The 26,002-nt window shown below is 45.3% G+C and overlaps 1 protein-coding gene and 2 non-coding genes across 3 annotated transcripts in view; 2 read left to right on the top strand and 1 right to left on the bottom strand.

Annotated features, from left to right (window-relative positions):
• Window positions 1-26,002, bottom strand: part of SLCO2A1 (solute carrier organic anion transporter family member 2A1) — a 190,476-nt gene that overhangs the window by 47,577 nt on the left and 116,897 nt on the right. Inside the window, exon 4 of the mRNA XM_038746057.1 lies at window positions 2,729-2,956. Coding sequence (XP_038601985.1) covers window positions 2,729-2,956 — 228 coding nt within the window. The remainder of the gene's footprint in view (window positions 1-2,728; window positions 2,957-26,002) is intronic.
• Window positions 4,355-4,492, top strand: LOC119936791. The gene has a single exon (XR_005453846.1). It is a non-coding gene; the product is annotated as a small nucleolar RNA SNORA7 (small nucleolar RNA).
• Window positions 24,010-24,147, top strand: LOC119938632. The gene has a single exon (XR_005454476.1). It is a non-coding gene; the product is annotated as a small nucleolar RNA SNORA7 (small nucleolar RNA).

Genomic DNA, 26,002 nt, shown 5'->3' with positions numbered 1-26,002 from the left:
CTCAAAAGCCCATGAAGAGAAGCAAATCGGTGAGGACTGGTTCGCTGTAGGTCACCTCCCAGGGCACTGATTGGCTTCAAACCTTTTAAAAATACAGCCCACAGCCTGAAGTGCTTCCGTGCACTCCATGCATTCAATCCAAAAACCCCTAAAGCGACTTTGAGAGGTCATTTCATCTATTCTCCTGCCTCAGAGAAGGCTCCACCCTGACCGATGAGAATCGAGTCTGCTCCTTTTTCAAGAACTTTAGAAAATCAGCATGCTGTAGTGGAAAGAGCAAGGCCCTCAGAGTCAGAAGGTCATGGGTTCTAATCCCAGCTCCACCACTTACCTGCTGTGTGACCTTGGGCAAGCCATTTCATTTTTCTGTGCCTCTGTTACCTCATCTGCAAAATGGGGATTGAGACTGGGATCGCCATGTGGGACAGGGACTGTGTTCTACTCGATTTGCTTGTATCCACCCCAGAGTTTAGAACAGTGCCTGGCACAAAATAATTGCTTAATAACTCCTGAGTTCATTGCCTGGCCTCCCAGAGCTAATCTCCAAATACGAAAGGGTTGCTGAGCCATCAGGCCTTGGTTTCAAATCCAATTCCAGACACAGAAAACATTGCGCTTAGTACAGTGCTCTGCACACAGTAAGCGCTCAATAAATATGAATGAATGAATGAATGAATTAAGCCTGTTGGGTTGGCTCTTGGATGCTGCTCTTCTGTCAACAGGAGGGGAACCGCCTAAGTGGTGGTTAGGAAAGTTTCCCCAACACCACTTTTTATCTCTGTTTCTTTTTCTTTTTTTTTTAAATGGTATTTGTTAAGCGCTTACTACGAGCCAGGCATTGCACTAAGTTCTGGGATAGAGACAAGCTAATCAAATTGGACACAGTGCATGTCCCACATAGGGCTCACAGTCTTAATCCTCATTTTACAGATGGGGTAACAGACACAGAGAAGTGAAGTGACTTGTCCAAGGTCACACAGCAAACAAGTGATGGAGCCGGGATGAGAAACCAGGTCCTTCAGACTCCCATGCCTGTGCTCTACCCGGTAGGCCCAGCTGCTTCTGAAATAGCATTTTCTGGCTGGGCACCGTGGTTTTCCAGAGAGAAAAATCAGGCTGCGGTGTCGATCTCTTCCAGAGATTGGCTGCGAGATGCTCAGTGAGCCAAAGGCAGGCCATTGGCATCTGATACCAGAGAAGCAGTGTGGCTCAGTGGAAAGAGCCCGGGCTTGGGATTCAGAGGTCATGGGTTCAAACCCTGGCTCCACCAATTGTTAGCTGTGAGACTTTGGGCAAGTCACTTAACTTCTCTGTGCCTCAGTGACCTCCTCTGTAAAATGGGGATGAAGACTGTGAGCCCCATGTGGGACAACCTGATCACCTTGTCTTCTTCCCAGGGCTTAGAACAGTGCTCTGCACATAGTAAGCGCTTAACAAATGCCGTCATTTATTCTCCTTCTAGACTGTGAGCCCACTGTTGGGTAGGGACCGTCTCTATATGTTGCCAACTTGTACTTCCCAAACGCTTAGTACAGTGCTGTGCACACAGTAAGTACTCAATAAACACGACTGAATGAATTAATGAATGAATGATACCCTGGGACCAGGCCCATTAAATACAATTATTGAGCATCGTGAACGGGGCCCCGGAACCAATAAGGAACACACGCTTCGACAGCAAAAAGGCAAGAGAATTAGCTAAAAGGAAAAAGGCAACTAGCTCACCTGCCCCTTTCAAAGCCCTACTGAAAGCTCACTTCTTCCAGGAGGCCTTCCCAGATTGAGCCCCCTTTTCCTCTGCTTCTCCTCCCTCTGCTTTACCCCCCTCCCCACCCCATGGTACTTGTGTATATTTGTACATATTTATGATTCTATTTATTTTATTAATGATGTGTATATATCTGTAATTCTATTTATCTATTTCGATGCTATTGATGTCTGTCTATTTGCTTTAGTTTGTTGTCTGTCTCCCTCCTTCTAGATTGTGAGCCCATTGTTGGGTAGGAATTGTCTCTGTTGCTGAATTGTATCTTCCAGGCACTTAGTACGGTGCTCTGAACAAGTGCTCAATAAATACGATTGAATGAATGAATGGAATCTGGGAATCTGACAGTGGGAGATTGAAAAACCACAAATCTATACCTCCCCCAAATGATCACAAAGTGAGATTATGCTTCAATAGTACATGGTCCTGCTTCCTTCCCTTCTTTCAGTCTGCTCCTTTAGCAGGTTGGCTTTGGTTTCTTGGCCATGAGGGTGGGGTGGGAGGGAGGAGGCAGGGAAAGAGGAGGTTTTTCAATTGCTTGATCACCAACTGTTTTGCATCTTTTCTTTAAGGCTGCCTCCATAGTGGCCAGCAAAATACTCACCTATTTGCTAGGCCTAAACTAATCTGGGAGGGCGGTTTGCCCCAAGAGCCAGGACCCTGCCACTGTGGGGTTTCTGTCCCAAATTTTACTTCCAAAATCTTCTTAAATTGCAGCTATTTTCCTGCTTTGAACATTGGGTATGAAAGGGCCTCCATAACCCGAACAGTCCATGCCCCCACCTCCAAGTGGAACTGCCCCAAACTCTATTAAGGTGTCCTTCCTGGCTAATTACCCAGGATTTCCCTTCTCTGCAGGCCCTAATCTGTCCAAGACATGCCTAATGAAAGCCCCAAATCCCAAGGCTCCTGGGCAAGCATCTCTAGCCCGGCCACCGCCTGGCCTCAGAGGCTGCTGCTTACCAATGTAGAGGGGCGAGTTGTTCGGCTCAGCGAAGTCATCCACGTAAGAGATCCCAAAGGGCTGGATGGGGACGGTCCCGATTCCTGCCAGCAGCTGGGCCACCACCATCATGCCCCACATGCTACTGGTTTCCTTCCGAGGGTCCTGGGCAGTCTTCTGGCACTTGGTGAAAAGCAAATTCTGCCTCTCCTTCAGGCAGAGGTCTGATTGGGAATCATTATTGTTTCCTGGAATGAGATTTCACAGAACATGGAAAAACGCTTTCATTTTCCAGCGTCATTGACGTAGTCCTTTGGAACTCCTAGTTGTCTTGGAGAAGGGATAAGAGACAGGTCTAGTTGGCCCCGTTTTACAGATGAGGAAACTGAGGCACAGGGAAGTGATAGCACTTGCCCAGGATCCTATGGTAAGTCAGAGGGTGCACTAAGCGCTGCTTAGTACTCAGTATTTTGTACAGTGCCTGCTACATAATAAGTATTTAACAAATATCATTTAAAAAAAACCCTCCTCAGATCTCCTGACACCTTACTGATTCCACTAGGTCCCCCATTAGATCTCTTCACCAAAATGCTCACAGTGGGTGTCTGAGTGTGGGAAAAACACAGAGAAGTGAAGTGACTTGCCCAAGGTCACAGAGCAGGCAAGTGGCAGAGCCAGGATTAGAACCCAGGTCCTTTGACTTGCAAGCCTGGGCTTTTTCCCATTCTGCTTCTTGACTTGGACAATGAGCCCCATGTGATTAGGGAATGTGTCCAAATCAATTATCTTGCATCTATCCCAGTGCTCAGAACAATGTCTGGCACATAAAAAGAGCTTAGCAAATAGCATTTTAGGAAAAAATAGGACATGTACTTATGTGCTGTGGAAGTTGGGTGACTCCCAAAATGCTTAGTGGGTAAAGACTCAAGTGCATGGATGAAGCAGAAGAGAGGGAGAATAGGCTGGGGAGATTCGAGATTTGCCAGGGAAAGCTTCCTGGAGAAATCCTGCCTTGACTATTGCATTAGCCTCCTCACTGACCTCCCTGATTCCTGCCTCTCTCTCCTCTCCAGGCCAGAGTTCACTCAGTTTTTAAACACTACCAAGAGATATTTTTAAATAATGACAATAATTATGGTATTCGTTAAGTGCTTACTATGTGCCAGCACTGTACAGCACTGGGGTGGATACAAGCAAATCATGTTGGATACAGTCCTTGTCTCCCATGGGCCTCACAGTCCTAAACCCCATTTTACAGATGAGGTAACTGAGGCCCAGAGAAGTGAAGTGACTTGCCTAAGGTCACACAGCAGTAAGTGGCAGAGCCGAGATCAGAACCCATGACCTTCTAACTCGCAGTTCTGGGCTCTAACCTTTATGCTGTGCTGCTTCTCTCTAATAGCAATCATTTTAGAATTTGTTGAGAACTTACTATGTACCAAGCACTGCATCAAGCACTGGGGTAGAGACAAGATAATCAGGTTGGATACAGTTCCTTTTCCATATTGGGCTCGAAGTCAAATTGGGGAGTAGAGCAAGTGTCTAGTCATTTTATAGATGAGGAAATGGAGGCAGAGAAAAGTAAGGGTCATACTCAAGATTACGCAGCCCCATGCACTGTCCAGGATAGGATTATTTGACATCTTCCCCTCTCAGGGTCGCATCTGGAGAGTTTCCAGTACTCTACCAGTCTCGACTATGGGAGGGAGAATCAAGCAGAGGCCTACCCATTCCATTCCTAGCTTGGCCAGTGGCTGGCGGGTGGCAGGCAATCTGCTACAAGTCAAAACTCACCCGTCTGCTGAGCAGCAGCGGCATGGGAGAGAGTCGAGGGCAGAGACTCGTTTACTGCGTGGAAGGCGGCAATGGTAAGCCACTTCTATATTTTTACCAAGAAAACGCTACCAGAATGAATGCAGATGGAGAGCGGGGCATACTGGGAGAGATAATAATAACAATGATGGCATTTATTATGCGCTTACTATGTGCAAAGCACTGTTCTAAGCGCTGGGGGGTTACAAGGTGATCAGGTTTGCCCCCCGCAGGGTTCACAGTCTTCATCCCCATTTTACAGATGGAACTGAGGCCCAGAGAAGTGAAGTGACTTGCCCAAGATCACACAGCTGACAAGCGGTGGAGTCGGGATTTGAACCCCTGATGTCTGACTCGAAAGCCCGGGCTCTTGCCACTGAACCACACTTGGTCAGAAATGACTCAATAGCTTAAGACAAGATGTCAACACTTAGAACCTAGTAAGTGCTTTAGAAATGTAACTATTATTTGATTATTATTATTAAGAGATCTGCTCAGGGAAAGGGACTGAGCCTGTCTTCCCCAGTATCCTGGTTTCTGGAGTGTAGAAGGGGGTACAAAACTAAACCTTGAGGGATTCCCATTGCCAGAGGAGAAACCTGAGAAAGAAACTGAGAAGGAGCAGCTAGAAAGATATGAGGAGGACCAGGAGAGGACGGTGACAGTGAAGCCAAGGTTGGGTAACGCTTCAAGGAGATGGGGGTGGTTAACAGTGTCAAAGGCAGCTGAGAAATCTAGAAGAATTAGGAAGGAGTAGAGGCCATCTGATTTGGCAAGAAGAGGGTCATTTGTGACCGTAAAGAGGGTGGATTCCATGGAGTGAAGGGCAGAAAGCAGCTTGATGATGATGATGATGATGATGATGGCATTTATTAAGCACTTACTATGTGCAAAGTACTGTTTTAAGCGCTGGGAAGGTTACAAGGTGATCAGGTTGTCCCTCAGGGGGCTCACAGTCTTCATCCCCATTTTACAGATGAGGGAACTGAGGCACAGAGAAGTTAGGTGACTTGCCCAAAGCCACCCAGCTGACAGTTGGTGGAGCTGGGATTTGAACGAATGACCTCTGACTCAAAAGCCCGTGCTCTTTCCACTGAGCCACGCTGCTTCAGCCCGAGACAAAAACTACACCCAGAAATGTTGACCCCCATTGGCTTGCAGTGAACAAGCCCTCAATGTACTGAACAATCAATCAATCATTTTTATTGAATGCTTACTGTATGCAGAGCACTGTAGTAAGCGCTTGGGAGAATATAATTTAACAGAATTGGCAGACACGATATGAAAAAAAGTGAGGGAAGGAAGGCTAAAGAAAGGAGTAATCTGGAAATGATGAGGATCCTGAAAATAGAGTTGCTAAGGAAGAAAAGAGTCAACAAGAGGACATTTAGACTCTCGAACACCCACAAGTCAGCGGGGCTTGGAGGGGGTCAAGGAGAGATTTGGAGGAGAGGAAGTGGTTGCAGACATCTCTCAAGGAGTTTGGAGAGGAATGGTAGGAACAATATGGGGTAATAACTGGGGAGAGTTGTCGGGTCATGGGAGGGTTTTTTAGGATATGGGATACATATCCTAGGCCCTACTGAGAGCTCACCTACTCCAGGAGGCCTTCCCAGACTGAGCCCCTTCCTTCCTCTCCCCCTCGTCCCCCTCTCCAACCCCCCATCTTACCTCCTTTCCTTCCCCACAGCACCTGTATATATGTACATATGGTTGTACATATTTATTACTCTATTTATTTATTTATTTTACTTGTACATATCTATTCTATTTATTTTATTTAATTAGTATGTTTGGTTTTGTTCTCTGTCTCCCCCTTTTAGACTGTGAGCCCACTGTTGGGTAGGGACTGTCTCTATATGTTGCCAACTTGTACTTCCCAAGCGCTTAGTACAGTGCTCTGTACACAGTAAGCGCTCAATAAATACGATTGATGATGATGATGATGATACATGAGCATACCTGAAAGCCATGGCAAAGTTGCCACTGGAAAGTGAACAGTTGAAGATGGCCTTCAGGGAAGGAAGAAGGGAGGAGGAAAGTGATTTAATAAGGTATCAAGAGATGGGGTCAGAGGCACAGGTGGAGGGGGTAGATTTTGAGAAGAGGTGAGAGATCACCTCTTGGGATACTGCTGGGAATACTGGGAGAGTAGAAGAGTGCACAGGAGAAGGGAGGGACTTGAGAGGAACAGAGTGATTTTAGGAAGGTTACATCTGATGGTGTCAATTTTCTCAATAAAGTTTGTGTCCAGGTCATTAGGAGAAAGAGATGGGGGGCAGGGAGACAGGAAGCTTGGGGAGGGAGTTAAAATATCTGGGACAGCAGTCAGGAGCAGTGGGCATGGGAGTCAATTAGGTTGGAGAAGTATTGGCTAAGCAGCATGGCTTAGTGGAAAGAGCACGGGCTTGGGAGTCAGAGGTCATGGGTTTTAATCCCGGTTCTGCCACTTATCAGCTGTGTGACTTTGGGCAAGTCATTTAACTTCTCTGTGCCTCAGTTATCTCATCTGTAAAATGGGGATGAAGACTGTGAGCCCCACGTGGGACAACCTGATTACCTTGTATCTACCCCAGTGCTAAGAACAGTGCTTGGTGCATAGTAAGCGCTTAACAAACACCATAATAATAATTATTTTTATGAGAAGCAGCGTGCCTAAGTGGAAGGAGCCCGGGCTTTGGAGTCAGAGGTCATGGGTTCAAATCCTGGCTCCGCCAATTGTCAGCTGTATGACTTTGGGCAAGTCACTTAACTTCTCTGGGCCTCAGTGACCTCATCTGTCAAATGGGGATTAAGACTGTGAGCCCCAGGTGGGACAACCTGATCACCTTGTAACCTCCCCAGTGCTTAGAACAGTGCTTTGCACACAGTAAGTGCTTAATAAACGCCATTATTATTATTATTATTGTTGTTGTAGGGAGGAAGGAAGGGAAGAATTAAAATGGGTGAGGATGAAGTCAGCCAGGTGTCTGGATTTCCACCAGCAGTGCTCCACAGATCGAGCAAAGGAGTGGAGGAGATCCAGGGTTGTCGGTTAGTGGCACGAAATCAGCAGAGAGACAGGGGAGAGAAGGAGTTGAGTTTAACGAAGTGGTTGATGTTGAGGGCATCGATTTGTGCCTCAAAAGAAATGTATGGAGGCTAAATCAGGTAAGAAGGGTTTGCTCCTAAATGCTCCACAACCTGAATAGAGGCTGGAGGATGGACATCAGGTTAATTCAGAAACCGATTTTACACTTGGAGTTTATAGCAAAGACAATGGCTGCTGACTTAAGCTCTAGTCCTAATTTACCAAGCAGTCAATCATTCATATTTACTGAGCATCTACTGCGTGCAAAGCGCTGTACTAAATGTTAAATACTAAATGAGAAGCAGCATGGCTCGGTGGAAAGAGCATGGGCTTTGGAGTCAGTGGTCATGGGTGACATTCATTTACTTAATCATATTCATTGAGTGCTTACTGTGTGCAGAGTACTGTACTAAGTGCTTGGAAAAGTACAACCCAACAATGAGCAGAGACATTCCCTGCCGACAATGAACTTACCTCACTAGTTTTTATCCACAAACCTCTACCCTGGAAGCAGCGTGGCTCAATAGAAAGAGCTCAGGCTTGGGAGTCAGAGGTCATGGGTTCTAATCCCAGCTCTGCCACTTGTCAGCTGTGTGACTTTGGGCAAATCAGTTAACTTCTCTGTACCTCAGTTCCCTCATCTGTAAAATGGGGATGAAAATAGTGAGCCCCCCCGTGGGACAACCTGATCACCTTGTAACCTCCCCAGCATTTACAACAGAGCTTTGCACATAGTAAGTGCTTAATAAAAGCCATTATCATTATTATTATTAAACACAATCAGGTCAGATTATCTTGTATTTAGCCCTGTGCTAAGTGCAGTGTTTGACCCATAAGTGCATAACAAATTCCACTATCATTATGATTATTATCATCGTCATTGGCCTTCCCATCGCCATGAAAGATTAGCAGAATACTTGGGCCTCCCCCAACGTCCAAAACCTGGAGCAGATAATAATAATAATAATAATGGCATTTATTAAGTGCTTACTATGTGCAAAGCACTGTTCTAAGCACTGGGGAGGTTACATGGTGATCAGGTTGTCCCACGTGGAGCTCACAGTCTTAATCCCCATTTTTCAGATGAGGTAACTGAGGCCCGGAGAAGTTAAGTGACTTCCCCAAAGTCACACAGCTGACAATTGGTGGAGCCAGGATTTGAACCCGTGACCACTGACTCTGAAGCCCGTGCTCTTTCCACTGAGCCACGCTGCTTCTCTAGCAGATCTTTCTCTAACAGGCCGGTTCCAAACTTTCTGTAATGTACGTCTTTGGGGGAGGGCCCAGAGGAGCAAAAAGTTCGCTCTGAATTTGTTTGCTTACTATTCACCAGAGAGAGAAAGTTGGAAAGCCCCAGTTTATCTGAGCATGCTCTTTCTCAAACGTAACCTAGTCCCATCTCATGGATTTCAGGAAGCAGCACAACATTAACGTCAAACAGGCTGGAACTTCTGCAGCTCCCCCAGCCCCAAATCTAGTGGAGGGTCATCAGTCCACTTGCCAACTCATCTAGAATCTGAACTCATTGAGGGTCAGTTTGTATTTTCAGGGTGTTCTCGCTCCTCCCTACTGGTCTGGGATATGCCATGGGAATGAATGAGGGGCAGGGGAGAACAGGATGTTCAGGGGCAGGGGTTCACTCCCTGCCTTCCCATTGCTCCTATTTGGGGGACAGGATTCGGGGGAGAATGGTTCATCATAGGAGTCAAATGCAGCAGGTGAACTAAGAGGATGAAGGAATATGGGGATGGGGTTCACTAGCAACCACTGCTTTATGTTTGTGTGCGGTGAGAGGAGAAAGAGAGAGAGACAGGAGAAAAATATTGTCAGGGAACAGAATGGAGCGAGTAATAAAAAAGTATAAATAAATGGATAGAACTGACTAAATCAGTTTGTGAGAAAAATCTCTCAGGATATAAAAGAAGTTGATTGCAATCTTCCCCTCCACATCCTCTTCCTCCTCATACCACTTTTGTCCTCAATTTCAAAGATAATTCCTCATCTTCCTACCCCAACACTCTCCTCTCCACAGCTTTCTCATCACTGTAGAAAATGCCACCATCTTCTGGGTCTCACAAGCCTGTTACCTGGGGCTTATCCCGGATTTGCCTCACTCATTCAACCCACATATCCAGTGACCTAATCCTGTCGGTTCCACCTTCACAACATCTCTAGCATCCACCTTTTCCTCTCCATCCAAACTGCTACTATGCTGATCCAAGCACTTATTCTGCCTTGACTATTGTATTAGCCTCCCTGCTGACCTCTCTTGGAGCTTAGAACAGTGCTCTGCACACAGTAAGTGCTCAATAAATACAATCGACTGACTGATTCCCTGTTCAGAAAAGAGGGCTGAGGTCCAGCACAAATTCAGCCCTGCCTCTCTTTGCCAGCCCACCAACTAAAGAATCCAAAACCACAGGATGACCAAGAAAGGGGAAATGGAGCTCCTGGCCTCTGAGCCTTGGCCTTGAGCAAGTGCACAATTCCTAGAAATCTTTATAAATAAAAGATGGCATGTGCTCTACTACTCTCTAGAGGGTTTCAAGCTGGTCAGGGAGAAGTCCAGGCCTCACACACACCCTTCCACTTCTCCCCAGAATCTTGCTCTTCCTCTCAGAGTATTCTTCCAGTCCTTGCTGATATCATCCTCAGGTGTTTGTAGTTCTCAGTGGCTGTTCTCATCCTTCCCTCTCTTTTTTCCCCTCCCCCCTGCCTCATCCTCATCTCTAACCTTTAATTGAGGCTGAGCCAAATGGATTCTGTTCTTTAAAAGAAGTTAATAACAATAATAATAACAATACTCATGATATTTGTTAAGTGCTTACTATGTGCTCTGGGATAGATACAAGCAAATCTGCTTGGACACAGTCCCTGTCCTACATGCGGCTCACAGTCTCAATCTCCATTTTACAGATAAGGTAAAGGAAGTGATGTGACCTGCTCAAGGTCACACGGCAGACGAGTGACAGATTCGGGATTAGAACTCATAATAATAATAATAATGATGGCATTTATTAAGCGCTTTCTATGTGCTAAGCCCTGTTCTAAGTGCTGGGGAATTTACAAGGCGACCAGGTTGTCCCACATGGGGCTCACAGTCTTAATCCCCATTTTACAGAGGAGGTAACTGAGGCCCAGAGAAGTGAAGTGACTTGCCCAAAGTCACACAGCTGACAAGTGGCAGAGCCGGGACTTGAACCGATGACCTCTGACTTCAAAACCCGGGCTCTTTCTGCTGAGCCACGCTGCTTCCCTATGAGTTCTTCAGGAAGTAAGAAAATCCCCTATTGGCCAGCAACTTCCTGGTGCTCTGAGTGTAAAATGATCTGAAAATTCTGTTTTAAGGGATTATCTACTCTTTGAACGTTTTGTCCCTGAGTAACCAGCAAAATGGCTCCTGTGGGTGTGAAGTTGGAACCAAAAAAAAAAAGCAGTGTGGCTCAGTGAAAAGAGCATGGGCTTTGGAGTCAGAGGTCATGGGTTCAACTCCCTGCTCTGCCAACTGTCAGCTGTGTGACTTTGAGCAAGGCATTTAACTCTCTGTGCTTTAGTTACCTCATCTGTAAAATGGGGATTAAGACTGTGAGCCCCCCATGGGACAACCTGGTCACCTTGTAACCTCCCCGGTGCTTAGAACAGTGCTTTGCACATAGTAAGTGCTTAATAAATGCCATTATCATGATTATTATTATTATTATTATTACTATTATTATTATTATCTGGTCTTACCTCCAGGGGTTTGGGCTGAGATGCTGTGACTAGGGCTAAAATCCTTGTGGCTGTCTAGGAACTATCTTTAATCCATGAGTCAGTCTAATGGTATTCACTGCTTACTATTTCCAGAATAGAATGGAAGAGGAGGTGTCATGAAGTCTGCCCTTGAGGATCTTGCAATCTGCACGTAGGGGAGGCAACTGAGTGGATGAAAGTTTTTTGGGGGTAGGGTGAGTACCCCAGGGCTTAGGGGATATGGACTCAAGTGACACAGAAGTGCTCAGTAAATGCGATTGATGATGATGATGAGGGAAAATAGGGTGGGGAGATGAGAGGTGAGTCTCCCCTGCTCAGCTGTCCCAAGACTCGATGTGTCTACCTCCAATCCCTTCTCCCCACTTAAAACCCTTTTTCTTAATGGTATTTGTTAAGCACTTACTATGTGCCAGGCACTTTACTAAGTTCTGGGGTAGATACAAGCTAGTCAGGTTGGACACAGTTCCTGTTCCACATAATAATAATAATAATAATGTTGGTATTTGTTAAGTGCTTACTATGTGCCAAGCACTGTTCTAAGTGTTGAGGTAGATACAAGGTAATCAGGTTGTCCCATGTGGGGCTCACAGTTGTAATCTCCATTTTACAGATGAGATAACAGATGCCCAGAGAAGTGATTTGCCCCAAGTCACCCAACAGACCAGGTCCTTCCGATTCCCAGGCATGCTCTATCCACTCAGCCACATTAATATATCATAAATTAATACATAATTTAAAGATAAGTACACAAGTGTAGGATGGGGGGTGGAGTAAATATCAAATATTACTATTCCTACTACTGCTACTTCCCAGGTGAGTGGGGTTGTTCTGTATTCTAATTACTTTTCTTCCCAGGCCCTGCTGAATCCTTCCCTTCCCTGTCTCCAGGTCCTGGGTCTATTTAACCTTCGCTGGTTAAGTCTGTCTGTGAGCCAGGCATAGAGTGTACTAAGCGCTTAGTACAGTGCTCTGCACACAGTAAGCACTCAATAAATACGATTGATTGATTGATTTAGGGCGTCATCAGCGCAGGGCCAGGTCCCAATCAGGCTGGATTGACAGTAGGGTATTGGGCCCTGACTGCAGTGAGGTTCCTTCAAGGGTCTCAGCTCAGGGTGACCACAGACCCCCCACAAGTTGGGTCTACAGCACCGTGGCTCAGTGGAAAGAGCAAAGGCGTTGGAGTCAGAGGTCATGGGTTCAAATCCCTGCTCCAGCAATTGTCAGCTGTGTGACTTTGGAGATGTCACTTAACTTCTTTGTGCCTCAGTTACCTCATCTGTAAAATGGGGATGAAGACTGTGAGCGCCCCGTGGGACAACCTGATCACCTTGTAACCTCCCCAGCACTTAGAACAGTGCTTTGCACATCATAAGCACATCATAAGTATGTTTGGTTTTGTTCTCTGTCTCCCCCTTTTAGACTGTGAGCCCACTGTTGGGTAGGGACTGTCTCTATATGTTGCCAATTTGTACTTCCCAAGTGCTTAGTACAGTGCTCTGCACATAGTAAGCGCTCAATAAATACGATTGATGATGATGATGATAAGCCATCATTATTATTATTATTACATGTGGCTTGGGGCCAACCTGAGGTCAGGCCATTGGGCAGGTTCCTGTGCCTTGGGTGCTAGTAATAATTATTATTATTATTATGGCATTTAAGTGCTTATAATGTGCCAGGCACTGTACTCCCAAGCGCTTAGTACAGTGCTCTGCACACAGTAAGTGCTCAATAAATACGATTGAATGAATGAATGAGCTGGGGTGGATACAATCAATCAATCAATCGTATTTATTGAGCACTTACTGTGTGCAGAGCATGGTACTAAGCGCTAGGGAAGTACAAGTTGGAAACATACAGAAACGGTCCATACCCAACAGTGGGCTCACAGTCTAGAAGCAAATCAGGTTGGACATAGTCCCTGTACCGCATAGAGCTCACAGTCTTCATCCCCATTTTACAGATGAGGTAACGGAGGCACAGAGATGTGAAGTGTCTTGCCCAAGCCCACACAGCAGACAAATGGCAGAGCTAGGATTCGAACCCATGACTATCCACTATGCCATACTATTCCTCTAACCCAAGAGCTCACAAAGGACTGACTCCATCAAATTCCATCAAATTGCTAAGAATACCTAAGAACGGACAGTAGCATAGCACAGGAGATAGAGCACCAGTCTGGAAGTCAGAAGGTCATGGGTTCTAATCCTAGCTTCACACACTTGTCTGCTGTGTGACATGGGGCAAGTCACTTCACTTCCTCCGTGCCTCAATTACCTCATCTGAAAAATGGGGATTGAAGCCGTGAGCCTAATGTGGGACAGGGACTGTGTCCAACCTGATTTCTTTGTCACCACCCCAGTGCTTAGTACAGTACCTGGCACATAGTAAGTGCTTAGCAAATACCATTATTATTGTTATTCATTCATTCAATTGTATTTATTGAGCGCTTACTGTGTGCAGAGCACTGTACTAAGCGCTTGGAAAGTGCAAGTTGGGAACATATAGAGACGGTCCCTACCCAACAACGGGCTCACAGTCTAGAAGGGGGAGACAAACAACAAAACAAAACAAGTAGACAGGTGTCAATACGGTCAGAATAAATAGAATTATAGCTATATACACATCATTAATAAAATAAATAGAATAGTAAAGATGTGCAAGCAAAATAAATAGAGCAATAAACCGGTACAAACATAAATACAGGTGCTGTGGAGAGGGGAAGGAGGTAGGGCGGGGGAGATGGGGATGAGAGGAAAAGGGGGCCTCAATCTGGGAAGGCCTATTACTAACTACTAATTATTACTAATTATTATTACTAATGCCATACTATAAGAATACCATGTTAAGATGGTACCTGTTACTTTTGAGTCACCAGCTTGGACTCTTCTCCTGATAAGGCTGTGGTGTGACCTCATTAACTCCCAAGCACTTAGTACAGTGCTCTGCACATAGTAAATGCTCAATAAATACAATTGATTGATTGATTGATTAACTCTAAGCAGCATGGCTTAGTGGATAGGGCATGGGCTTGGGAGTCAAAAGGTCATGGGTTCTAATCCCGGCTCGATCACTTAATAATAATAATAATGGCATTTATTAAGCGCTTACTATGTGCCAAGCACTGTTCTAAGTGCTGGAGAGGTTACAAGGTGATCAGGTTGTCCCACGTAAGGCTCACAATCTTCATCCCCATTTTTCAGATGAGGGAATAGAGGTACAGAGAAGTGAAGTGACTTGCCCAAAGTCACACTGCTAATGAGTGGCAGAGTCGGGATTTGAACCCATGACCTCTGACTCTAAAGCCTGTGCTCTTTCCACTGAGCCACACTGCTTTGTGTGACCTTAGGCAATTCACTTCACCTCTCTGGGCCTCAGTTCCCTCTTCTGTAAAATGGGGATTGAGACTGTGATCCCCAGGTGGGACTTCCCAAGTGCTTAGTACAGTGCTCTGCACACAGTTAGCGTTCAATAATTATGATTGAATGAATGAATGAATGAATGACAGGGACTGTGTCAACCCAATTTTCTTGTATCCATCCCAGGGCTTAGTACAGTGCCTGGCACACAGTCAGGGCATAAATACTACAATTATTATTATTATGTCCCTTTGTGTCATCTGATTTCAGTGCCACCTTCTTCTGCAGAATAGCCTTTTCTATCCTTTCCTCTGTGGGATTCTGCCGGGAATATCATTCTGATAGGGTCTGCCAGAATTTTAGTTTCTCTAGATTTTGGGGGCCTGCTTTTTGGTTCCATTTCCTTATGGGAATGTGTAAGCTTGTTGCGGGTAGGGAATGTATTAGTTTATTGTTATTTTATGCTCTCCGAAACTCTTAGTACAGTGCTCTGCACACCATAAGTACTCAGTAAATACGACTGAATGAATGAAGTTTCCAAACTTTCTGAGCTCTTTGCTTCCTCCCTTGGGTAGGTAAAGTGAATTCAAGCTTGGTCATGATTAACTCTGTCATTTCTCCTCTAGTTACACCTCAGGCTCATTTTAATTAGGTTGTCATTAACTTCTCAGGGCTTCATTTTCTCCATTTGTTTCCACACACCTCCTTTTCAGAGGAAAGGAGTTAGAGGAGTTTGAAGTCCTCTATGTAGTATTCTCTCCACTTAGGCACTTTTTCATCTTTCAGGACAGACACACTGTCTTTTTCAATTCCTCTTTATGCTTGCTGACTTCACACGGCTTCTGTTCATGCTTAGTCTATTGTCTCTCTGCATAGGGCTACATCTCTTCTCGTCACCCCCGGAAACTTGGACTTACCGTGGCCTACATCACCAGACTGAGGTTTTCAAGGACTTTCTTATTTTCTTTGGAAATTGTTCTTCTTTGGTCTGTGCTTAGTCTAGGAAGGTCTTTCCATTCCTCTGGGGCGTTTCAAAAATAACTGCAGTAGTTTTTCTGAAAATTTCAAAGATTCATATCTAAGCCCCGCTGACTTGTGGGTGTTCAAGAGTTTAAATGTCCTCTTGTTGACTCTTTTCTTCCTTAGCAACTCTATTTTCAGGATCGTCATCATTTCCAGATTGCTCCTTTCTTTAGCCTTCCTTCCCTCACTTTTTTTCATATCGTGTCTGCCAATTCTGTTAAATTATCGCTTACTACAGTGCTCTGCATACAGTAAGCATTCAATAAATATGATTGATTGATTACTCAGTACATTGAGTGCTTGTTCATTGCCATTCCTAGAAACCAATGGGCGTCAACATTTCTGGGTGTAGTTTTTGTCTCAGGCTGAAGCAGCGTGCCTCAGTGGAAAGAGCTCGGGCTTTGGAGTCAGAGGTCATGGGTTCAAATGCTCACTCTGCCAATTGTCAGCTGTGTGACTTTGGGCAAGTCACTTAACTTCTCTGTGCCTCAGTTCCTTCATCTGTAAAAGGGGGATTAAGACTGTGAGCCCCATTTGGGACAACCTGATCGCCTTGTAACCTCCCCAGCGCTTAGAACAGTGCTTTGCACATAGTAAGCGCTTAATAAATGCCATTATTATTATTATTAAAAAGCAGAACTGTTCACTTATACACTAATCCCATTCCTAAACCCTCCTCATAACCTGAGCCTGGTACATTAGACATTTGTAAGTGCTTAATAAATGCCATCATTATTATTATTATTATTATTATTATTATTAAAGAGCAGAACTGTTCACTTATACACTAATCCCATTCCTAAACCCTCCTCATAACCTGAGCCTCGTACATTAGACATTGGTCCAGGGGTCCTTGGGCCTCTGAATGGCTCCGACCCTGTCACCTGGAGGAGGGAAGGGCTGCCCTAGGCCCAGTAGAAGACCTGAATCAGGGACAGAGTTCTCCTGGCTATCCCGGCAGATAAATCCCGACTCTGCCAATTGCCACCTGTGTGACTTTGGGCAAGTCAGTTAACTTCTCTGGGCCTCAGTTACCTCATCTGTAAAATGAGGATTAAGACTGCGAGCCCCCCGTGGGACAACCTGATCACCTTGTAACCTCCCCAGCACTTAGAACAGTCCTTTGCACATAGTAAGTGCTTAATAAATGCTATCATTATCCCGTCATGCTCGTTTGGGACTCACCTCCCAGATTTCCATCTTTGGGTTGATCTCTCTCTCTCTCTCTCTCCTCCTCTCTCCCCCTCAGCCTTCAGTTCTTTGCTCCCCTTTTCAGGAGCATTGTTGGAAACAAAAGAGCTCAAGCTTTCACTCCTAATAATAATTATGGTACTGGTTAAACACTTACTATGTGCCAAGCACTGTGCTTAGTCCTGGAGTAGATACAAGATAATCAGTTGGACACAGTCCCCCATCCCACAGTCTTAATTCCCATTTTACAGATGAGGTAACTGAGGTACAGCAAAGTAAAGTGACTTGTCCAAGGTCACACAGCAGACAAGTGGTAGAGCGGGGATTAGAACCCAAGACCTTCTGACTCCTGTGCTCTACCTGCTAAGCCATGCTGCTTCTGGAATTAATTCATTAATGATGCTATATGTTAAGCACTTACTATGTGCCAAACACTGTTCTAAGCACTGGGGCAGATACGAGGTTATCAGGTTGTCCCACATGGGACTCACAGTCTTAATCCCCATTTTACAGATGAGGGAACTGAGACCCAGAGAATTGAAGTGACTTGCCCAAAGTCACACAGTTGACAAGTGGCGGAGCTGGGATTAGAACCCACAGCCTCTGATTTCCAAGCCCATGCTCTTTCCACTAAGCCATGCTGCTTCTCTAAGAAAGGGACTGGGTAACCAGCTCTCTGAAACCAGGATACTCAGGCCCCAGCCCAGGACCAGGGAGAAAAGCAGAAGGGAGAGGAAGTAATACAACTTATTGCCACATGACACAGGGATAGGCAGGCAATTAGTGAAAATCAATCAATCAATCATATTTATTGAGTGCTTACTGTGTGCAGAGCACTGTACTAAGCACTTGGGAAGTACAAGTTGGCAACATATAGAGACAGTCCCTACTCAACAGTGGGCTCACAGTCTAAAAGGGGGAGACAGAGAACAAAACCAAACATATTAACAAAATAAAATAAATAGAATAGATATGTACAAAATAAATACATAAATAGAGTAATAAATATGTACAAACATATATACATATATACAGGTGCTGTGGGGAAGGGAAGGAGATAAGATGAGGGGGATGGAGAGGGAGATGAGGGGGAGAGAAAGGAAGGGGCTCAGTCTGGGAAGGCCTCCTGGAGGAGGTGAGCTCTCAGTAGGGCCTTGAAGGGAGGAAGAGAGCTAGCTTGGCGGATGGGCAAAGGGAGGGCATTCCAGGCCTGGAAAAAGCCTCCAAGCAAGTAAATAGCCCATAGCCTCTGGATACTTGGTGGGTCTTTCACCTCCACAGTAAGCTCTCACGTAGACAAATCCCTGGCTCAATCACTCACCTCCTCCAAGAGGCCTTCCCTGACTAAGCCCCACTTTTCTTCATATCCCACTCCCTTCTGCATCACCTTGACTTGATCAATTCTCTCTTCCCCACCTCCCAGCCCCACAGCACTTATGTACATATGCGTAGAAATGTTTGTTTACCCAGTTCTAGACTGTAAGCTCATTGTGGGCAGGGAATGTCACCATTTATTGTTGTGTTGTACTTTCACAAGCACTTAGTACAGTGCTCTGCACACAGTAAGCACTCAAATACAACAATGAATGAATAAGACACTGGATAATAATTACTAGTGTTTGTTAAACATTTACTATTTGCCAGGCACTGTGCACTCATCCTCTAGACTAGAACGTTAGCCCATTGTTGGGTACGGGCTGTCTCTATATGTTGCCGACTTATACTTCCCAAGTGCTTAGTACAGCGCTCTACACACAGTAAGTGCTCAATAAATACGATTGACTGAATGAAAGCTAGTTGTGGGCAGAGAATGTGTCTGTTATATTTTTATATAGTAAACTTCCAACCACTTAGTACAGTGCTCTGCCCTCAGTAAGTGCTCAATAAATATGATTGACTGGGGAAGATTCAGTACAATCAGATCAAATCTTCTTGGGTCATGCCTTCTGTCCAAAAATGTGAAACATTTGGTGGACATCTACAATGTGCTGACCACCACACAAACCCACCAAGAACTAGACTCAGAGTTGACAATCCTAAGGCGATTGTGGAACAGCTCAGGTTTTGCCTCATTTACCTCTGCTCACTGAGAGCCACTCTTTTCTTGATTGCAATATGCCAACACCACAAGAGATATACTATATACTATTTATATTAATGTCTGTCTCCTCCTCTAAACTGTGAGCTCGTTGTGGGCAGGAATGTGCCTGTTTGTTATTATAGTGTCCTCTCCCAAGTGCTTAGTATAGTGCTTTGCGCCCAGTAAGCACTCAGTAAATACGATTGAATGACTATACGATAACACAAGGGACCATTTCTTTGGGTGCCTGAATGGCTGAGACTTGGGTCCTTCACAGACCACTGTACTAAGCGCTTGGAAAAATACAATATTACAGAGTTGGTAGACACAGTCCCTGCCCACTATGAGCTTATAGTCTAGAGGGGGAAACATACTAGTATACAATTATATCAATATAAATATATTACAAATATACACATAAGTGCTGTGGGGCTGAGGGAGGGGTGAATAAGGAATGCAAATCCAAGTGCACTCTTAGGTGAATTTTGATATCAGGGTATCTTCAGCTGTGAAGGTGAACTGTGTAGCTGCAGCAATAGAAGACCATAAGGGAGGGGAAAAAAATGCCATGTCACACCTATTTCTATTTGCGGAGATCCTAGCAACAGCTTTTTTTGTGTGATTTTTCCTGTGAAGGAGCCTGTGTCAACTCCACCCTCCTCCTGGTCCCTCTTAATAGGGGAAAGAATAAGAAACAAGCTATCAAATAAATGGAGGAAGAGGAAGAGATTCCTCCAGAGAGCACAGCGACTTTAGGGGAGTGCCAAGCTGGGGCTTGGAGATCTAGTTTCCCTCCTCCTGATGAGAAGTGTGATAATTGTTGACAGATGCTGAATCTCTCTCTCCCTCACTCCAATGTTCAGAAGCCCCACCAAAGTGGAATGAGAGCAGGAAATAAGAGGACCTGTCCCAACCTGGGGAAGCCAAATCGAATCAAGGTGGAAAGGCCTTCCGGTGTGGCAGAGTGTCTGGGCTCTGTGATCTCTGTCGCTTCTCTGGCTTATGGCTAGTGGCTGCGCAGCCCGTTAGCCTGTTCTTCACCTTAACTGCCAAAGTTAGAAATGGAGGGAGTTGGCCCAACTCGGGTTTCATCACTGAAGCCCGCTATTTGGCCATTATCCTCAAAAATCTCCAGTGGCTACCAATCAATCTGCGCATCAGGCAGAAACTCCTCACCCTGGGCTTCAAGGCTGTCCATCACCTCGCCCCCTCCTACCTCACCTCCCTTCTCTCCTTCTCCAGCCCAGCCCGCACCCTCCGCTCCTCTGCTGCTAATCTCCTCACCGTACCTCGTTCTCGCCTGTCCCGCCATCGACCCCTGGCCCAGGTCATCCCCCGGGCCTGGAATGCCCTCCCTCTGCCCATCCGCCAAGCTAGCTCTCTTCCTCCCTTCAAGGCCCTACTGAGAGCTCACCTCCTCCAAGAGGCCTTCCCAGACTGAGCCCCTTCCTTCCTCTCCCCCTCATCCCCCTCTCCATCCCCCCCATCTTACCTCCTTCCCTTCCCCACAGCACCTGTATATATGTATATATGTTTGTACATATTTATTACTCTATTTGTTTATTTATTTTACTTGTACGTATCTATTCTGTTTATTTTATTAGTATGTTTGGTTTTGTTCTCTGTCTCCCCCTTTAAGACTGTGAGCCCACTGTTGGGTAGGGACTGTCTCTATATGTTGCCAATTTGTACTTCCCAAGTGCTTAGTACAGTGCTCTGCACACAGTAAGCATTCAATAAATACGATTGATGATGATGATGATACTCCTCGCTCTCTTGCAATCTCCACATTCAGTCTGTCGCTAAATTTCTCCGGTTTTTCCTCCTCGACATTTCCAGGGTCCACCTCCCCATCCTCCCCCTCATCCCTCAGAGTCACCCTGCCAGTCCAGGGCCTTGTTATTTTCTGCAGACTGTAAGCTCGCTGTGGACAGGGAATGTGTCTGTCTATTTTTATACCGTATTCTCCCAAGTGTCCATTACTTAGACAGTGTTCTGGTCAATGGTTGCATTAACACACCTTACTGAACGCTTGAGAAAGCAATGGAGTCTCCTATTGAGAATAATAATAATAATAGAGTTATTTGTTAATAATAGTAATAATAATAATTATAGTATTTGTTAAGCACTTACTATGGCCCAAGCACTGTTCTAAGCACTGGCGTAGATACAAGGTAATCAGGTTGTCCCACGTGGGGCTCATAGTCTTAAGCCTCATTTTACAGATGAGGTCACTGAGGCACAGAGAAGTTAAGCCGCTTGCCCAAGGTCACACAGCTACGAGTGGCAGAGCCGGGATTAGAACCCATGACCTCTGATTCCCAGGCTCAGGCTCTTGCCACTAAGCCACGCTTTTCTTATGTGCCAAGTGCTGTACTAAGGGCTGGGGTGGATACAAGAAAATCAGGTTGGACACAGTCCCTGTCCCACATAGGGCTCACAGTCTTAATCTCCATTTTACAAATGAGGTAACAGGCACAGAGAAGTTAAATGACTTGCCTAAGGCTGCACAGCAGACATGTGGCAAAGCCTGGATTAGAACTCATGACCTTTCAACTTCTAGGCCCTTTCTCTATCCCCTGTGCCCTGCTGCTTCTCTACTGAGAGTGAGAATGAGAAATAAACCTCAATCTTGAGACTTCAGGGCCAGAAACCTGCTCAAGGGAATTAATAATAATAATAATAATGGCATTTATTAAGCGCTTACTATGTGCGAAGCACTGTTCTAAGCACTGGGGAGGTTACAAGGCAATCAAGTTGTCCCACAGGGGGCTCACAGTCAACCCCCATTTTACAGATGAGGTAACTGAGGCACAGAGAAGTGAAATGACTTGCCCAAAGTCACACAGTGGACTATTGGTGGAGCCGGGGTTTGAACCCATGGCCTCTGACTCCAAAGCCCGGGCTCTTTCCACTGAGCCACGCTGCTTCTCTAATTGGTTTGAGTGCTAGTGGCTTGTCCTGGGTCACTTGGAGTCTCTCCCCCTGACCTTCTGGGTCTCAAAGCAATCAATCAATCGTATTTATTGAGCGCTTACTGTGTGCAGAGCACTGTACTAAGTGCTTGGGAAGTACAAGTACAATGAGCAAGTAGGTGAGCAGAGGTGTAGTCTAATAGCATGGCCAAGTAGGAAAAACATGGGCCCGGGGACTGGAGAGCCTAGATTCTAATCCTGTCTCTTTCAATTATCTGCAGTGTGACCTTGGGTAAGCCACTTAACTTCTCTGTGCCTCAGTTTCCTCACAGATTAAGACTGTGAGACCCATGTGGGACAGGGAGTGTATCCAACCTGATTAACTTGTATATACCCCAGCACTTTAAAACAGTGCTTGATAAATACCATCATTATTATAATTATTATTATTATTAAAGTGGCACCCACATGAGAAGCACCATGGCCTAGGGGCAAGAACACAGGTTTGGGAGTCAGAGGTCATGGGTTCTAAACCCAGCTCCCTACTTGTCTGCTGTGTGACCTTGGGCAAGTCATTTCACTTCTCTGGGCCTCAGCTACCGCATCTATTAAATGAGGATTAAGACTGTGAGTCCCACGTGGGACAACCTGATTACCTTTTATCTACCCCAGTGCTTAGAACAGTGCTTGGCACGTATTCGTTCATTCATTCAATCATATTCATTGAGCGCTTACTGTGTGCAGGGCACTGTACTAAGCATTTGGAAAGTACAATTCAGCAACAGGGACAATAATAATAATAATAATGATGGCATTTGTTAAACGCTTACTATGTGCAAAGTACTGTTCTAAGTGCTGGATCCCTACCCAATAACAGGCTCACTGTCTAGAAGCGCTTAACAAATGTCAGAATTATGGAACATCAAAGTCATTCATTCAATCATATTTATTGAGCACTTACTGTGTGCAGAGCACTGTACTAAGCACTTGAACACCAAATACATCAGATTAAACATCAAATACAACAGCAGAGCAAATGTCAATCTCTGTGAGATTGGGACAATCACATCCAAATTGTCTTTTCAGCCACACCCACAGCTAAGGGTAATCTTCACCTTCAGTGACACCATTTTCAAATGCAAATAACAATAATCTATACTGTATATATTCCCTAAAGTCCTTGCCCCCTCCTCTTCTTTGCCTTTCTGCATGGAAGCTTCTGCTGTAAGCTAACTGTACTAAGCTAAGCACTTACTACAGTGCTCTGCACACAGTAAGTGCTCAATAAATACTATTGAATGAATGAATGAATGCTCTCAGACTGTAAGCTCGCTGTGGGCAGGGACTGTGTCTGTTGTATTGTACACTCCCAAGCCCTGTGTATAGAGTACATTGCTCTCCAGACAATAAGCATTCGACTAGCTGACTGACCCTACAAGGATCATGGGTGAATGTCAAGGATACTTGAGCCTCATTTGGGAAATGCTCAGTACTTCGTTGTCATGGGAATGGCCACCAACTTCATGGGGAAGAAGGAAACTCTTGTTCCTCCTAATGGGAGAGCCAGGGGAGGGCTGGTATTATTCCTGCCCGCCACTACAATTGAAGCAATTGTCAAACCTCTTTCCCCAAACAGCAAAGACTTCCCCATGATCCCCACACTGAGGCAAGTTTAATAGCCATGACTGAATGGGATGACTTTGGGCCTTCTCCATCTGCTCAAACCCTTCCCAACAGAGCTTTCTGCTTCCCAGGCTCCAGATAATAATAATAATGGCATTTTATTAAGCACTTACTATGTGCAAAGCACTGTTCTAAGCACTGGGAAGGCTACAAGGTGATCAGGTTGTCCCACGGGGGGCTCCCAGTCTTCAGCCCCATTGTACAGATGAGGTAACTGAGGCCCAGAGAAGTGAACAGCTTGCCCAAAGTCACACAGCTGGTAATTGGCAGAGCTGGGATTTGGACCCATGACCTCTGACTCCAAAGCCGGTGCTCTTTCCACTGAGCCACGCTGCTTCCAGATCCAGTCAGACTGGCCTATGCTTGGAATCTGTCATGATTATCATTTTTTTTTAAATGGTATTTGTTAAGCTCCCTCTCAGTGTCACATCTGGAGAGTTTCCAGTACTCTCCCAGTCTCGGCTCCAAAAGGGAGAGTCAAGTGGAGGCCTACCCATTCCATTCCTAGCTTGGGCAGTGGCTAGTGAGTGGAAGGCGATCTGCTATAAGTCAAAACTCACCCAGGCTGGGCAGCGGCGGCAGGGGAGAGACTCGAGGGTGGAGACTCGAGTTTACTGCGCGGAAGACGGCAGTGGTAAACCACTCCATATTTTTACCAAGAAAACTCCATGGGTATACTACGAGAACGATTGCAGATGGAGAGCGGGACGTTCTGGGAGAAATGTGTCCATGGCGTTGCTATGGGTCGGAAACGACTCGATGGCATAAGAGGAGACATGATTTGTTAAGCACTTACTATGTGCCAGGCACTATACTAAGCTCTGAAGTAGACACAAGCTAATCAGGTTGGGCTCAATCCGTCGCCTTCATGAGGCTCACAGTCTTAATCTCCATTTTACAATTCATTCATTCAAACGTATTTATTAAGCACTTACTCTAGGCAGAGCACTGTACTAAGTGCTTGAGAATGTGCAATGCAACGATGAACAGTGACAATTCCTGCTCACAGTGAGCTTACAGTCCTGTTCTGGTGGTCGGGGGTAGCGGAAGACAGACATTAATACAAGCAAACAGACATCTATACCCATTTGACAGAACTAAGGCCCAGAGAATCAATCAATCAATCAATCGTATTTATTGAGCGCTTACTGTGTGTGGAGCACTGTACTAAGTGCTTGGGAAGTACAAGTCGGCAACACATAGAGACAGTTAAGTTACTCTTCCAAGGTCACACAGCAAACAAGTGGCAGAGCTGGGATTGGAAACCTGGTCTTTCTAAATCCCTGGCCCATATTCTTTCCACTAGGGCATGCTGCTTCTCCCTTGGTGACAGCTGAATTTTTTAAAAATGGTATTTTGAACGCTTACTGTGTGCCAGGCACTATACTAAGCATTGCAGTAGATATAAAATAATCAGGTTGGACACCATTCATGTCCCACATGGGGCTTAAAGTCATTATCGAGAAGCAGCGTGGCTCAGTGGAAAGAGCATGGGTTTTGGAGTCAGAGGTCAAGGGTTCAAATCCCAGCTCTGCCAGTTGTCAGCTGTGTGACTTTGAGCAAGTCACTTAACTTCTCTGTGCCTCAGTTACCTCATCTGTAAAATGGGGATTAAGACTGTGAGCCCCCTGTGGGACAACCTGATCACCTTGTAACCTCCCCAGTACTTAGAACAGTGCTTTGCACATAGTAAGCGCTTCATAAATGCCATCATTATTATTATTATTATAAAGTTTTGTATTTTGTATCTACCCCAGTGCTTAGAACAGTGCCAAGCTATAGTAGGTGCTTAATATAAAAAAAAACAAATAAACAGAAAAAGCAAAAACTCAGGTGCAGTGGCACCAAAAGTGAGGGGCGTAAATCTGATTTTTCAGTCTCCGACATCTCCCCATCTCTGCTGAGAGCCTGGTTTCTTTGTTCCTTCCTCTCCTTAAACTAGAGGGGTTCCCCAGGAGGGCAGCACCTGGTAGGGGGTAAGGGGGTTGTCAACATGGACCACTGCTAAGATCAGCCTGCGGCCCTCAACCCCGACCTTTGACCCTCACTGGCCAAAGTGAAAAGAAGACTTCCTTTCAGCTCACAAGAGAGTCCTGCCTGGACCCAAGTCTGCTGCCAGAGAACATCTCTGAATATGGGGATAATAATGATAATAATAATGATGGCATTTATTAAGCGCTTACTATGTACAAAGTACTATTCATTCATTCAATTGTATTTATTGAGCGCTTACTGTGTGCAGAGCACTGTACTAAGCGCTTGGGAAGTACAAGTTGGCAACATAAAGAGACGGTCCCTACCCAACAGCGGGTTCACAGTCTAGAAGGGGGAGACAGACAACAAAACATATTAACAAAATAAATAGAGTAATAAGTATGTACAAACATATATACATATATACAGGT

The sequence above is a fragment of the Tachyglossus aculeatus genome, chromosome 1 (assembly GCF_015852505.1).
Source record: "Tachyglossus aculeatus isolate mTacAcu1 chromosome 1, mTacAcu1.pri, whole genome shotgun sequence".
NCBI classification, from domain to species: Eukaryota; Metazoa; Chordata; class Mammalia; order Monotremata; family Tachyglossidae; genus Tachyglossus; species Tachyglossus aculeatus.
This window is presented reverse-complemented; position numbering and strand designations above follow the sequence as displayed.